Genomic DNA, 17,215 nt, shown 5'->3' on the forward strand with positions numbered 1-17,215 from the left:
TGTGTCTCTACTTGTAGTAATACACAAAATAACACACCTAGAACTGAGCTGTCCAGATAATAAGCCCCTAAATACTTGTAGGCTGCAAAATGAGTGACAGACTTAAGGCTTTTCTGGGCCTTGAGCAGTTGGGCCAGTCGCTTCTGGCTGCTAACAGCTCCACTGGTGCTATTTACTCCCATGTACCAAAAAAACAGTTCTCTTCTTCAGTGTGACACGCAGAATGTGTTGCAAGTACTGTGCCAGCAAAAAACTCTGTGTCAGAGAAATCAACTGATAGTCCAGGGACAGAAAATAAAGTTATGGTTCTGTTCTGAAAGTAGTTCTAGATAAACTAAGGAAGAGAATGCTACATTTGGGAAAACTGAAAAACAGAACAACAATCTGTGCAAAGCATGAAATTTAGGGCACAAAGAGATCCATCATACTAAATTTAATGAGAGAAAATATGTAGCATCATTCACAAACTTGGAAATTCAGTAAAGTCTAAGATCATGTACGTCTGGCCCATATATGAGATTTGGCATATGTATAATTCATTTTAAGATTGTTGATGAACTATTATTATTTCAGTAAAATTATTTCAGTGACAACCTATACTTTGAAGAGATAGTTGCTCTTATAAAACCAAGCAGAGCTAATGAGAAACATGATCTAATACCTCTTCCTGAATAGTCCTGGCTTAGTTTTAAGATTGATAAATCTATAACATTACCCATCTCCATTTGTGATGTAAATCAGTTCTAGCCAATTAACCATTTAATCTTATCTTCAACAATCTGGGTCCCTATTCACACCTATTCAGAATTATCCTTTTGTTTCTAATTTAAATATATATTGGTCAAAAGTCTTCAAAATTTCTATGGCATTTAATACAGCCCACCCCTCTGTTTTCCAAAGGAATTAAAAAAAACTAATTTACTTTGTGAACAGGATCTTTGAAATAAACAATTAATTATTCATGATGATAAGAAAGTTAACTGCTGATCTTGTGAAACAGGATGATTAAGACCTCGACTACCAGATACTGATCCACAGTTTTTACTGACCCATAAGCTTAAACTGCAACCTGATACATGAAACATATAATTCTTTTTTTTTTTAAGATTTTATTTATTTATTTGACAGAGAGAGAGAGGTCACAAGTAGGCAGAGAGGCAGAGAGGGGAGAAGTAGGCTCCCAGCTGAGCACAGAACCCAAGGTGGGGCTTCATCCCAGGACCCTGAGATCATGACCTGAGCCGAAAGCAGGGGCGTAAACCACTGAGCCACCCAGGTGCCCGGAAACATATAATTCTAATAAACAATCCACTTAAAGACCCATAAATCAAATCTTTTCCTTATATATACAACCGATTAAATTATATGAATACATGTATTTTTAAATGGGTAAGTATAACACCATCTTGAAAATCAATTATTAAAATGTACCCTACAAATACTAAAAATAACATAGAAGGAATGACAGTTGACAAGTCACATTTTGCAACTCCTACTGAAACTACTGACTTAGGCAATGATTACCAATCTGTATTAAAAAAACCTTAGATAAATGGTTGAAATGGAACTGGATACTCTTTTTTTAGAAGATTTATTCATTTGAGCGACAGAGGGAGACAGATGGAGGTGAGAGAGAGAAAGAGAGAGAAAACATGAGCACACGAGTGGGGGAGGGGCAGAGGGAGAGAATCTTCAAGCAGACTGCCCACTGAGAGTGGAGCTGGTTGTGGGGCACAAGGCTCAATCTCACAACCCCATGAGACCATGACCTGAACTGAAATCATGAGTCGGACACTTAACTGAGCCACCAAGGAACCCCAGGAACTAGATATTCTTATGTGCCATTACATGCCATTATGTGCCATTATGTACCATAGCTCAGATTACTTTCTGGTCTTCAGAAAAAAACAAAACTTTACACTGGAGAAATCCGGATGGTAAAAGGATAAAGGAACAAATTAAAACAACACCATGAGGATGCAATCAGAGAAATCTATGAGATGAGACTGTCAATAGAATTAGCCTAGTCTCTGTCAAATATATGTCATGTAAAAATGTTCTAGATTAAAAAAGAAGTAAGGGACATAACAGTTAAAGGTAATGTGTGATCCTGGACTGGATCCTGGTTTCATTAAACTAGCTACTATGGTTATTTTAAGAGCATTTAGAGAAATCTGAGGATGTACTGCTGTGGTATATATAACCTATTTTAGTACACCTCAGCATTTTTTTAAACAAGTTAAAAAATATATAAAAATAAAAATGAGTTTAAAAATACAAAGATAAATGAAGATATTGAACAAAATTATATTACCCAGCTGTAATTCAAAACTTCCAAAATGTCCTTACAGTTTTACATTTTATAGTCAAAGTTCTTGTTTTTCTTTCCTCATCTAAGACTTTAAAAAGAAGATGTCTATTTTCAAATGATGTACTAACTTACCCCTGGCATATACTCCATAAATATGGAAAGTGTTTTTTCCTGGGGATCCCTCAAACAGCCATAATACTGAACAATCCGCTCATGCAGCAAATTTTTCAACAACTGAATTTCACACTCAAGTGCATTTACTTCCTGAAAGACAGAACTCACTGTTAAGTCTTTAAAGCACTGCTAGTAAAAGCAAAACATTTGAACTTCATGGACCATCAAGGTGATCTCATTCTGAAATTTTTACTTCCCAAGGAATAAACATTTTAAAGTCTCTAAACAGTAACTTTTGTAACAGTCCTTGATGGTATATTAAAGCAAAAATAAATCAGATTAGGAATATGAGCACTTAACGAGAAAAACAATTCACAGTACAAAGTAGATAAATATATCTAATTACAGACTGATTTATTTTGCAAATAATTTGTATGAAGAAAAATCAAAAATTCTAATTTATATTTATTTAGTAAAAATGTTCTTACAAATGTGACAAAGCAGCCTGTGCAGTGATTCTTACCTTGCTGGTCTCAGGGCTATCAGGGTCAAACTGAACTTGTTTAACTGCCAATTCTCTCCCTGTATCGACATCATAACAGAGGTAGACCCTGCCAAATGCTCCCTGGCCAAGCAGTTTGCCCAATCTCCAGTTGGTTGGAGCACGAGGCGCTAAAAAAGAATATCATCTTAAAATGAAACAGCCAGACAACACACAAATGGTTAAGGACTAAATGAATAACTGCATGAGTGATATCCTTAATTGAATAAGCTTAGATATAATAAGGGAAAATCATGATCATCCTAATTCACAATGATCATCACTTTGAAAATTTTTTGCCTTAGTCAATTTTCTGAGAGTTTGAAGTGCAAACAAGTTCATATATCCCCATGTCTTATTTTTTCCAATGAGATTATATTCCTCCCACAATTAAAAATGTAATAGCATCTTTCACTCAATCCAGAATACCACTGATTGTCAGATGCACTATTTCTAATCTTTACTGCAGCAATATTTGTAGTTATTTTTCCATCTGCTTACAATGTAGAAAGCTGGAAAGAGTATCACTCTCATTCTAACAAGAGAAAATCTTGAAAGCAGCCAGAGGGGAGAATAAAGAAAAATACATACACACATAAATATACGTACATAAATTATAAATAAATACAGAAGAATAAAGATAAGAATTACAGCAGACCTTTCCTCAAAAAGCATACATGCCAGAAGAAAATGGAGAAATAGCTTTAAAGTGCTAACAGGAAAAAAAAAAAAACTGCCCAGCATTCTATACCCAGAAAAAAAAAAATCTTTCAGAAATAAAGGAGAAAAAGACCTTTTTCAAATAAAAGCTGAAAGAATTCATTACCAGCAGAGTTAAATCACAAGAAAGGTTAAAGGCAATTCTTTTAAGAATTTGATACCTGGTAGAATCCTGGATCTACATAATCTATTATCTATAAACTCTTGGGTCTACAGAAATAAAGTGATGTTCTTTACATCACATCTTTACATCACATCTTTACAGAAATAATGTTCTTCTCTTATTTTTAATTACTTCAAAAAATAGCTGTCTAAAGCAAGGTGACAAATGTATAAGTCAAATATGACAAGATTAACAAAAGGGATGAATGTGAAGTATGCAAATACTGCTGCAATAAATACCTTTGAGCACAAATCTTGGTATGCACTACTTATATGATAAAGTCCAAATACTCCACGATCTGGCCTTAATTACCATCCTAGTCCTTTTCCTATTGTTTCAAGTAAGATAATCTCCACTTTAGCCAAAAATGAACTATTCCCCATTCTCAGAACATGACATGTCTTCCTGCAGATATTACCTCCTGAACTGGTGAATACTACTCACATTTAAGATCTAGATTAAATACTGTACTATAATCATTTCTCTACACACCATTCTCCCCACTAGATTACATCTTAATGGTCATATTTAAATAAATGACAAGTTAGTAACAATTTTACTAACAAAAGAGAAAAGAATCAGCCAAAGTAATTAGCAGTAATACTGTGCTTTTATACCAGATATTCCAACCAACTTTAGAAACATGCTTTTTACCTTTTTTGAGAAGTCTGCCTCACCCTGAGGACTGATTTGGTATTTATTCCTTTTAATACTATAAAGTTCTGCTGAGGTTCTACTAAACATTCACTGTGCCAATTTCTATTACTTACAGCGGCTGGGTGGGCTGATGTCCATTACAGTCAAAGTAGGATTGTCTATGTCACTTCCCCTTCTTCTTATTCGACTATCATCATACTCTGGGGTAAAGATACTGCTTCCACTGCTAGTACTTAAAGAGTGATCAGTAGGACTGAAACTCACAGGAGATCGGAAGCTGGTCCCCTGGGTCCTTCTAGCTCTTGGAAAAGTTTTACGACCTACAAAATCAAAATATAATTATCTTATACTTTTACTCGTGTTCTAACTGAAAGTATTTAAAATTTGTACAATAAGGTACAAATGTCTGTCTTGTGACTAGACTTGACAAGGCTAAGAAATAGAATTAGCAATGCTTATTTGATTACATGTTTTAAACTTAAGAATAGTATTTAAAAAAAAAAAAAGAAAAGAAAAAGAGTAGTATTTTTCTTTTAAAGGTCAAGGAAAATATCCTTAACACTGAATCATGAAGTCAAAAATGAAAATACAAGGTATAAGGAAGAGAAAAGGTAAGGAAGAAAAAAAAAATCAGAAATGAAAAGTGGGGAAAAACAGGATCTGAATATAAATTCAAACAATCTCTTTTGTTAAAACATACACACACATTCATAAAATCATTGTGCTCCCTTACTTCTGGATAAAAAAAAAAAATCTATTCTTATTTCCAATTATAAGAAAATTAGAAAATTTATAGGTAGCATTTTTTTTCCTTAAAAGTACAAATCAAGTATGAATTTCATCAAGGAGTAATTTTCTAGTTAATATCATTTTTAATTACATCTTTAAGGGAAAGGTAAGTATTATGAAATAAGGTGGCATAAACCTAAAATGTTATTATAGTTTTAGTTACCTAATTCCTTTTAAAAACTGTTTTCAACAGAAAACTAAATGATTTAGGAACAAATTTATTTCTAATGGTTTATGATATTTTAAAATTTCAATTTTATTTTTGAGTCTTTAAGATCCTGTTCTGTGGTCTGATTGCCAGAAACTTACCATCATTATAATCTTGATGGTGATATGAAACATGATACCTTCTTGGGTATGTTCCTCCTTTTCCAAATTTCTCAAAGATAGGGTTATCATAGTCTATTGAAACATAAGTAAGTTATATGTTAATTTAAAAAGTCCAGTATCTCTAATTTTTTTTTAGAAAATTTTATTTATGTATTTGACAGACAGAGATCACAAGTAGGCAGAGAGGAAGGCAGAGAGAGAGGAAGGGAAGCAGGCTCCCCCACAAGCAGAGAGAGAGCCCGATTCGGAGCTCGATCCCAAGACCCTGGGATCATGACCCGAGCCAAAGGCAGAGGCTTTACCACTTAGCCACCCAGGTGCCCCCATTATCTCTAATTTTAAATAAAAACACATTTACACACTTTTTATTCTTTTTTTTTTTTTTTAAATTCCCCTCTTCCTCCCAGCCAAAGCATTGTTTAATGACATAAATATTTAAACACATAGAATATGGATAGTCTAACCTGAAAATTCCTGATGATTATCTGGGTAGCTCTGTGCCCTAGGCATTCGTGATTTTGGATAGCTCTCTCTAAAAATAAAAAAATGTCACATTAAATGAACAGAAAGTATGTAAATAAGACATTTAAAATATCAGTATCTGTATGTGTGGAAATTATACCTATATACATACACATAAGAATAAAGGAGCTCAGTCTGAAATGTTAACTGAAAAAAAGAGACTTCTTTTTTAACACTTATTTGGTGCATGGAGGCAAAAGCCTGGCTTTTAAAATTAACCCACAGGGTATAGCAGTAAAAGTATAAGTTTTGGAATTATGGTTGTTGGCAAACACCTGTGTTTCAAAACTAGCTCTACCACTTAACTAGCAGTTGCAACCTTGGAATACCTATCAATTACTGAGACTTTCCATATCTATAAAAACAAGATAATAATTTCCAACTCATCAAGTGGGTATGTATGATGCATGGTGCTAAGGACAGTGCTTTGAAATATTAAGTGCTCAATATACAGCTTTCACATTATTTTCCTGAATTTCTTAAATGTTTCAATATCTATCTTGAGGTAGACAGGGGCACAGACAAAGGTTTCATGTGCACAGGTAAAAGAAAATTAAATGTGTATTCCCATAAAGTATTAGTTATATTTTCAGAATTTGCTCCAAAAAGAAATCCCAGAGGAGAGCAAATAAGTAAAGATTTTATGGACTCTGTGTGCTACATGTAAACACTATTTATTGATACCAGGAGAGGAGGAGCACCTGTAACAAAAAATTCATAGTTGCAACTTCACCCAGATTATAATTCCGAATAGCTATTTCACAAAAGTACTTAAGTTTTAAATGACAGCCAACATACTGGGCCACAATTACCAAGAAAGTAAGCTACTAATTTGGTGCCAGAATGAACATAATTATGAACAGGTGAAACAACTCAAGAAACCTCCAAAACTCAAAGTATTTTTTTTAAAGATTTATTTATTTGAGAGAGAGAGCGCATGTCTGCACACGCACGCATGGAAAAGGTGGGGGTGGGTAACAGATGACCTGAGCCAAATCAAGAATTGGAAGCTCAACCAACTGCACCACCCAAGCATCCCACCAACAGATTTTTAAAAGTAAACTCCATAAATTCTAAGTTTGCATTTAGCTTCAAACATAGAATTCTGGTAAGCAGAAATACTCATTATAATCAAGTTATCATTTTACCTAATAAAGATACTGAGCCCCAGAAGGTTAAGGGGTTTGTCCAAACGGTGAAAAAATTCATTTGTCCTAAGTATAAACAAGTATCAATTACATTCCTCTGACATACTATATATACACGTTTACCCGTATATATTAAAAAATAAAAACTACAATCAATATTACCCATCCAAAGGACTATCAAGGGATGGACAACTTCCTGAGCCAGAATTTTCAGGACTGCTTAAAGACAATGGGTCCAGCATCTAGAAAAATAAAGAGTTCCTCCATGATTCAATGTGATATAACCAAAAGTTACCAGTTTCTTTTAAACAGCTTTATTGTGATATAATTCATATAACATAAAATTCACCCATTTAAAGTGCGCAATTTAGTGGTTTTTAGTATACTGCGAGCTGTGCAACTCTCATCAGTATCTGAAAACACTTTCAGTACCCAAAAGACCCCCTGTCCAATAGCAGTCACCTCCCCGAGTTACTAATTTTTTAATGTTTTAAAAAGTGATCCCTTATAGGTAGGTAACTTCAAAATTTCCTAAGAGAAAAATATTTTCTCTATAGACTATTAGCTAAATAATCAAAAGCTAAAAGATTTCACATAACTGCTCACTGAACACTGAACAGCCCCACTCAAACTGAGAATAATGACACCATGACTACTACATAATTAAACACTTAAAAATGTTTTACAAAGTTGACAAACCTAAGCTTCACAAAGTTAAATATCTGCAGTTTTACTGTATCTTTCAAATGTCAAAAATCTGAATGTTAACCCCACAATTACAAATAAATGCATTCATTTATTTATAGATGAGTAGAGTAAGAAAACCAGCCTTATTCTAGCTTTTTTTATACATGATGCACACAGGCTCATGTAACTTAGTTGGCATTTTCCTATGTGTTTTACTATTTTGTTCACTTAAGAGGGAAGATATGGGATGGGAGAAAAGATCACACACTCACACACATACAAAATACCAGCCAAACCACACAAATCCTGACAACATCCCTTTAAGTGAAATGAAAAATGACATCCAACTTTTGCTTACTTGGTCCATGCTCTCTGGAATGAACTCTCCTTCACTGTTGATACTGGTGAATGACCCATTCCGGGCAACCTGGTGTAATTCATCTGGAATGTATCCTGGGGGTGGGGAGCTTCTATCTCTACTAGTGGGACCTCAAAGGAAAAAAATTATACAATTTTATAAATATCAACTGGGAACTAATTTTTGTTTCAATTAAATATGCACACAGGATTTCTGGACTGCAGTACCAATAATTTTAGCCACTAAAATTCAGTTTTTATTAAAACTTATCCAAACATTTCTATAAATCTGCAAATATATTTATACCTTTTTTTAAAATTTCCACCCTACTATAATAATTAACCTCACTGTAATATTTATTTATACTTATTAGGTGGTATATTCCTCTAACTGCTGACAACTGTACTATGGGGCTGATATTATAATAAAGATTTTTAGATGCCACTGCTTCTGAACTTCTAAGGGTCATTTGTACTAGATATATGTTACCCTTTAAGGGGATTTATGGAAAGCATCATAATGTAGTAGAAAAAATGTGGGCTTTAGACCTGTTTAAATCTCAGTTCTAAGTTATTCACCAACTGTATGTCTTTGGTGAAGTTGCCCAATCCCCACCAACCCATTTCCTCAGCTGTCAACACAAGACTAAATCCCTCCTCTCTCACAGAACAAACTGATGGTTGCCAAAGGGAAGGTGGGTGTGGGGACAGGTGAAACAGGTGAGGGGAATTAAGAGTACACTCATCTTGGGCGCCTGGGTGGCTCAGTGGGTTAAGCCTCTGCCTTCGGCTCAGGTCATGATCTCAGGGTCCTGGGATCGAGGCCCGCATTGGGCTTTCTGCTCAGCGGGGAGCCTGCTTTCTCCTCTCTCTCTCTATGCCTGCCTCTCTGCCTACTTGTGATCTCTCTCTCTCTGTTTCAAATAAATAAATAAAATCTTAAAAAAAAAAAAAAGAGTACACTCATCTTGATGAGCACTAAGAAATGTACAGAACTCGAATCACTAAATTGTACACCTGAAACTAACATAACACTGTATGTTAATCATACTTTAAAAAATAGATTAAAAAATACATAAAGCCAGCACTTAGGTTAAACAAACAAAAAAGACTAAATCCTCCTTTGCAAGGGTATTATGGTGGTAAAATCACTCATACTGAACATATGCTCTGCATATTTGGCTCCACGATGCTCTTCCTGTTCCCTTTCCTTAATCTTTAGAAACCTAAAGTGTATACACAACTAACAATCACTAAACACTACATCAAAAACTAATGATGTATTGTATGTTGGTTAGCTGAACAGAATAAAAAAAAATTTTTAAAAACCCCACAGAAACCTAAAGTGAGATTACTCTTAAATTCCTTAGTCCCTGTTAGAGTATTTTCAAATTGGAATTCTGACTTTTATTCTGGGATACTTTAAAATTGAGTTTTATGATAAGCCACATTCCTGGCATTTAAATTTCTTCACAGTTCTGAAAATGAGAAAATCTAATGTAGTTCATCTAACAAATCATATCATTTATGAGACAATAATCCACTTTATTTTTACCTGATTTTATAGAAATAACACTATGTTTATTAACACAACTCTCCCCTTTTCTCTGAATATTTTGAAATTAAACTACTAAAGATACAGGAAAGTTATATGAGCATTTAAGTTTTGGTCAGATTTAAAGCAAAAAGGCTTTGCCTTATTAAAAGGGGTCACTGTAAGTATATGTCAGCATTTGTTAGTGAGGAGGAGATAGGGAGAAAGAGAACAAAATGATTACCAAGGAATGTGCACAGAAAACATAACTTTCCACTTGATTCTGAAATTAGGAACTCAACTCTGAGCCAGAGGTTTACTTAAGCCTTGTAACACCTATGATCACACTGTCCCTAGTATTTTTATTCCTTCCATATACCCTAAGAAGATCAATATACTCATTACTAAAAGGAGATAGGGAAGAAAAACTGTGAAGAAAGTTTCTTCATCTCCTTACTTGATAATACATCTTTCTTTTCATTTATTCATTTAATTTTTACCCAAGTCTAGTTGATATACAATGTTAAAACAGCTTTAAGGTATACAACATAGTGATCTGACAATTCTAATGCTCACCACTGGTTAAGTGTAGTTGGCATCTATCACCATATGTTATTTCAATAGTATTGACTATATTTCCTACATTGTGCTTTTCACCTCCGTGACTTATTTTATAACTGGAAGTTTGTACCTCTTAAACCCCTTCACCTATTTTGCCCAACTCCCCACTCCCCTGACAAATGCTCATTTGTTCTCTGTGTCTAATAGTCTGGTTTTTCGCTTGTTAATTCATTTGTTTTGTTTTTTAGATTCAACATATAAGTGAAATCAGATGGTATATGTGTTTCTCTGACTTGTTTCACTTAGCATAATACCCACTAGGTCCATCTGTGTTGCCACAAATGGGATGGTCTCATTTTTTTAATGACCCAGTAATATAGCATTGTATATATATCCACACCACATCTTTAACTATTCATTTATCAATGGATACTTAGGTTGTATCCATATCTTGGCTTATATATAATGCTACAATAAATACAGGGATGCATATATCTTTTCAAATTAGCTTTTCTTCGAATTTCGTCGCATTTCATTTTCTTTACCAAAAGACACAAGAAAAGATGCTCAACATCACTCATCATCAGGGAAATGCAAATCAAGCCACAATGAGATATCACCTCACACCTATCAGAAAGGAACAGAAGATGAATAACAGATTTTGGAGGGTCCCACACACCAATTTAATCTTTTCTTTTGTTATTAACAATCCTCTTCTGTTACTAGTCTTGGATTCCCAACCACATCTCTTATTCTGCCCCCTCTTCTGCTTTCTCCCTCTTATCTGTTTCACCTCCTCTTCTACTTTTCCCTTTCAAATCCATCCCTCACATTTGTTTTCATGCTGTCTTAAATGATCACACTCACTGCCCTGTTAAAAAAACATTTACACCAGTGGTTTTTGAGCAATGTAATATTTTTAACATAAAAAATGCATATAATTAATGTTTTATACTAACTGAAGAAGATCCACAGAACTAGGGATTTTAGAGCTCCTCTGCCTTGCCCACACCTCTCTACTAGACCTCCTTCAAAACTGACAATACAGAAAATCCATTGTTTCTTTGTATACTACAAGCTTAATTTTAACAATCTATTATTAATGACGAATACTGAATACTAATAAAGCAATAATCTGGAAACTCTCAGCAATTCATTCTGATAGGACTGCAATGACTAAAACTTAGAGAAAGTCTTATGAACTTGGTCCATCCATTAATTTCAGTATACTAGAATTACTTCTTTTAATTTCTTCCCTCCAGTTTATTTGTGTAATTAAAACCTCTTTGAGGTTTTACTTGGATTTTTAAATATTAAAATACCCTAAGTACATAAAGAAAACAAATATTTAAGTTGGAGACTGCTAATCTTGTAACACTTGATATAACTTTTCACGGAACATCAGAAACTAGAACACAGTTGAGAAAAATTACAGAGTACAGAGACAGGCTGTTATTTATCATGGTTATGTTTAGGTGTTACGTACATTAAAGGATGGAGAAGAAACTGAGAAACTGCCCATTTTATGGTTCAGACACTAGCATTCTTACCTACTATAGAAAGTCGCTTTTTCCTCTCTGCTCCAAATACTGTGTTATCTAAGTCTTCTAGTGATGGCAACGGTTCTAAATTAGTAGCCTAGAAAGGAAAAAGGATGATTAATGCTATTCTTCTCCTTTGGGGCTTCAAACAGAATCTTTTCCCCTACCAAATACAACCCAGATATTCTGTATTATTTATAGGTCTTACCAAATCTATTTTCTGAAATTTTAATTCCAACATAATTCTTCCTAAATTTTTAGTATTTCTATTAGTTCCAGATGTACAAAATATTATACTTATTTATAATTCTGGCTACATAGTTTTGAGGAGCAAGGATAAGCTATAGCAATTCAGTATGTAAGTTTACATTTCATTATACTTAAAAAGAATCAATGATTATAGAATGTAACTATGTTTCATATACTGACTTTCACTGGCATTAATGCTATAATCCTTACTGAAAGAAGTATCAATTCATACCTGTGCACTTCCATTTATTACAAGTAATATCTTGAGGCTCTTCATATGAATACTACGATCCAGCAGTTCCACAGCTTTGTCCAAGTCATCTTGGGTAGTTAATGGAATTACCAACTAAACAAAATGGAACATAATGTATCATACAACCATCCCACCAGGTCAAGTCCTTTCAAAAGCATCTCTGTTACCATGGAATTACAAATTTCAAAATACCCTGGCTCTGTGAATCGTCAGTGCAATGAAATTCTGAATGAATAATGTATTTAGATTATTTCACTCTTCCCATCCTAAATCCCACTAAAATCATAGACTGAATAAGGGCAAAAAAAATTTTTTTTGCTTTATTAATTAAATTCTTCTAGAAAACACAATTAAAGATTAATTTTTTAAGATATTCCCATAAGGCTGCATTCCAAAACAGCACTAAAGAACACACAGGAAAAACTATATAAAATAAAAGAACTATCTTTCATCTGCATTGATTAAACTCACATTTTTCCCTATAGCAACTATGAATTTGCATTCTCAACTGCAGTGCTTATCAACATCACAAATACAATCAATCTATAGCGGATGCCATGGAGGGGGCCACTAGCAATGTATCTGCAATCTACAGTCCACGGGGGCTCTCATATCTGACCCTGGTGACTTGACCATTAAACTCTAAACAGATAAGCTAAATGGGTCAGCCATCCAAAGTAAACCCTAAATATGGGTACGTGCTTTCACTAGTTCTCTAATGGGTCAGATGTTATAAAGGACAAAAGCAGAGGTGCCTAGGTGGCTCAGTGGGTTAAGCACCAGACTCCTGATTTCAGCTCAGGTAATGATCTCAGGGTCCTGGGATCAAGTCCCATGTCAGGTTCCACACTCAGCAGGGAATCTGCTTGAGGATTCTCTTTCCCTCTCCCCCTCTTGCCCACCCCCTACTCACATGCACGCATATTCACTCTCTCTCTAAAATAAATAAATCTTTAAAATAAATAAAGGACAAAAGCACCTGAGAAGTCTATGAAAAAACATGCTTATACAACTTAAGAATTAACACTTTTTAAAAAAAAATGTAAACTTAGTTCCTAAAGACAACTATCAATAATCTTCAACTGTGTATTCCATCTCACTGAAGGGTGGACAGAATAAAAATGAACATATGCCATACCTGCTGCCCAGCTCTATTTAAGTACAGTATAGAAGCCTTTCACAAATGTAAACGCCTAGTTAGTTTGGGTCCTTAACAGTATAAATTCCTTTAGGACAAGGACACTAATAAGTGACACAGAACATGGCAAAGAGTAAACAGTTTTAACGGATGTCATAAGGTAAAAGCTTCATCTGTAACCAAACCTATTAGCTGACACGGTATGCATTCTCTGCTGATTTCTTTATGGAAAATAGCCCTTGTTTTAATAAAGGCTGCCAAACACAAATAATGTGAATTCTGGACTAATGTGAATTCTATCATGCAATCCACTTAAATTTACTTAATGAGTACGTGAAATTATATTCCCAATTTCTTTTTTTAGTTACTTTAGTCATTTTGTACTATTCCAATTTACCCACTAACCAGGCGTTTTTTTTCCTCTTTGAGAATTTTTCTCAAATAGAAAATAATAGAAATAATAATAAAAATATAATAATATATAATTAATAATAGAAAAAGAATAATAACTGGTATCACAGAGTAAACATAAAAGGAAAAAGAATATCCTTTCATTTTCCTATCAATTATGAACCATAATAATATACCCTGTTCCCATCTTTAGTATTCTTTTTAATTATATTTTAAGCACTAGAAAACATTTTAAAGCAATGAAGATTTTTTTTCCAGTTTTCCATTTGAGGGGAAAACCCGACTATTTAACTACATATTCATTAATAATTGGATTGTTTACTTCTCCAAGATACTATTACTTTCGGGGTTAAAGACACTAGTTTAAATCTCAGTAACATAAATGATTCTGTTCTTCTTCAGTTTGTTAATGTGATATCTGGGCAATCTGGAGGAGTATGTGGATTGGTAGCCTGGACTACCACCTATGGTTCTGATGTGATCCCTTAAACGTTCTAGGGTCACCTATTATCAATTTTACAATGAGGACTAAGAGTTAAGAACAAGTCCCAGCTTGTCTAAATTACATTAAATAAGTCACACGTTTTCCTGCTTAGTGAATTCATTCCAGCCTCATTCTTGAAATCTATTTCCCTCTACCTTAACATTGATATATTGTCAGTTAATATAAATCCTTTCTGGAAACTAAAAATTGAGTCCCAAAAGCCACTAAATAGAACCTAAATTTGAAAGAAGTGATTTGTTTATGTGATTTACATAGTGAAACATGGTAATAGTCCATAAAGAGGTTTCCCTCAACTCTAACCATCTAAAATGGGAATGATCTTAGAAAATCCACTTACCTTGCCCGAACACCCTCACACCACACACACACCCACACTCACTCTCTCTCTCTCCCTCGACACTATTAAATAAAGAGAAGCCCAACTAACAAATCCAACAAATTCCAGCTTACATTTTCACACTGTTTCAATTCTGGCAAGCTACAAGTTTACAGAATAATAGTTCTTTTAGAACACAGGGATTTATGCTATACTAGAAAAAAACAGCTACAGAACTGGGATAACAAGCAGTATAAATTAGTTTTTTGCTTGTTCACAGGTCCACAAAACCAAGACTTTATATGTCCCTCAGCATTGAAGGACATGCATGGAGTTTGTCATGGTTAACTCACAGAAGTCAGTCTCACGGAACCTCTTAATTGAAAGAAATTTTTAAACAACGTAATCTTACCCTAATGTCTCTTCTTATACATTTCTGCCAAGAGGCCACTCATACAGAATGGCAGAACCACTGACCAGAAATCCTTCAGAAAGCATGAGAAAAAGAAACTGAATATGGAGAAATTTTCCAATTTTTTAGAAAATAGAAGAAAGTTCCTCAAACTACAGATTAGTTAGCTTGATGTCAATCCTCAAGAAAACTCAAGAAAAAATTATTTGAAACAAACTGGAAGGAAAAGAAAGAAAGAGCAATTCTAGGAGCTAGAACAGATACAATACGAACAAATTATGTCAAACTAATCACATTTTTCTTGATAAACCTACTAGACTGGTAGATCAATACAATATTGTAGTCTTAATATATCTTGATATTTTAGAGTTTCCCATGATATAATTTTAGACCAAACAAAAAGAAAGATATAACCTGGTTCCCCTAAAATCATACCATGAAATAAAGAAATCAAATTCAAGCCTGTTTATACAGGAAAAGATTCTAGGAAACATTGATACGGGAATGGGGAAGTCAGGGAAGGAGGCCCATATAGGGTGTGTTATCCAGCAAGTTACCACTGTGTTTAAGTGGAACCCATCCATCCCCATCCCTCACCCCATTCTTGAGTCTCATTCTCCCATCACCTCCCCAACACCCCAAATGTACTTTTGTGTAGACCCTACAGCTATACCTCTGAATAGCCTTCAGTCTCAGGGGCTGGCAGCACAACAGAAACAGGAAGTGCCAACATAGGGCCAAGCAACAAGAGGTGTTCGTGGCTAACTAAAAACACAAAAAGTACTTGAAAATTGAAAATTTTAAGGTATTACTATAGTATGATACTCATCACTTTGTTCAAGAATATTGTTTGAATACAGATTTTTACTCTATCAAAATATTTTCTGATTTCATCTGTAAATGGTTTCTTTAGAAAACTAATTAGCATACTTTTGCTTTAAATAATAATTCATTTGAAAAGATAATATTAGGGGCACCTGGGTGGCTCAGTGGGCTAAAACCTCTGCCTTCAGCTCGGGTCATGATCCCAGGGTCCTGGGATGGAGCCCCACATTGGGCTCTCTGCTCGGCAGAGAGCTTGCTTCCCTTCCTCTCTCTCTGCCTGCTTCTCTGCCTACTTGTGATCTCTGTCAAATAAATAAATAAAAATCTTAAAAAAAAAAAAAAGCTAATATTAGAAAATATTTTATTTGCACAATTCTTGAACACTTGCAAAGCACTTTCACATGTTTTCTCAAGTTAATTTTTACTAAGCTCTCTACCATTACTCCATTCCCATTGGCACTTTTTCTATTCCTAAAACATAGTAGTCTTTTCTATCTTAGGATCTCTGTAGGCAATTTTCTCAGCTGCTCTTTCTACCAGGAATGTTCTTCCCCTCAAACTATTTGCAAGTTTGGCATTTCTTACCTCAAGTCTCAGTAATTAAATATTACCACCTCAGTTCTTAGTACTATCTAAACAGAACACCTACTTGCCTTGCCTTTATTCTTTTTCATGTTCACAGTATTTTATGCATGGCCTTCAAAGAACCTCATATATTTGAATAACTCATTATTTGTCTGCTTCTACCACAAGTCTATAAACTCCATGAAGGGCTGCAATTCATAAATCACAGTATTATGTCTGTCAAATTCAACAAGTATTTTCTGAGGAAAACAACAAATTAACCGATCAACCAAATTGGGTCCCTGAAAATTTTAAGATTAAAGATCTTGAGATCTCATAGGATCTGAAAGAAACCTCAGAGATTACCTAATCCAATCTGAGTTTTACAGAAAGTACAAAAGCGGATTTTCCAGAACACAGAGCTCCTCAATGCCAGAGAAAGCCCTTAAGATCACATGTATTGACTCACAAACATAAACATAATGATCTAATCATGCCCTAACACAAAAATAATCCTTTTAAAGTTTTAACTAAACTACTAAAGCTCTATTGTCTCTATAGCCGAGT

General features: G+C 34.3%; 1 protein-coding gene across 1 annotated transcript in view; it reads right to left on the reverse strand.

Moving 5' to 3' along the window:
* Positions 1-17,215, reverse strand: part of LOC111160868 (mitogen-activated protein kinase kinase kinase 2) — a 78,671-nt gene that overhangs the window by 8,704 nt on the left and 52,752 nt on the right. Inside the window, exons 6-14 of the mRNA XM_022524253.1 lie at positions 12,457-12,570; positions 11,985-12,072; positions 8,341-8,471; positions 7,458-7,537; positions 6,090-6,157; positions 5,605-5,697; positions 4,620-4,826; positions 2,949-3,097; positions 2,444-2,575 (exon numbers count right to left, since the gene is read on the reverse strand). Coding sequence (XP_022379961.1) covers positions 2,444-2,575; positions 2,949-3,097; positions 4,620-4,826; positions 5,605-5,697; positions 6,090-6,157; positions 7,458-7,537; positions 8,341-8,471; positions 11,985-12,072; positions 12,457-12,570 — 1,062 coding nt within the window. The remainder of the gene's footprint in view (positions 1-2,443; positions 2,576-2,948; positions 3,098-4,619; positions 4,827-5,604; positions 5,698-6,089; positions 6,158-7,457; positions 7,538-8,340; positions 8,472-11,984; positions 12,073-12,456; positions 12,571-17,215) is intronic.

The sequence above is a fragment of the Enhydra lutris genome, unplaced genomic scaffold (genome assembly GCF_002288905.1).
Source record: "Enhydra lutris kenyoni isolate GAN:26980312 unplaced genomic scaffold, ASM228890v2 scaffoldscaffold78, whole genome shotgun sequence".
Lineage (NCBI taxonomy): Eukaryota > Metazoa > Chordata > Mammalia > Carnivora > Mustelidae > Enhydra > Enhydra lutris.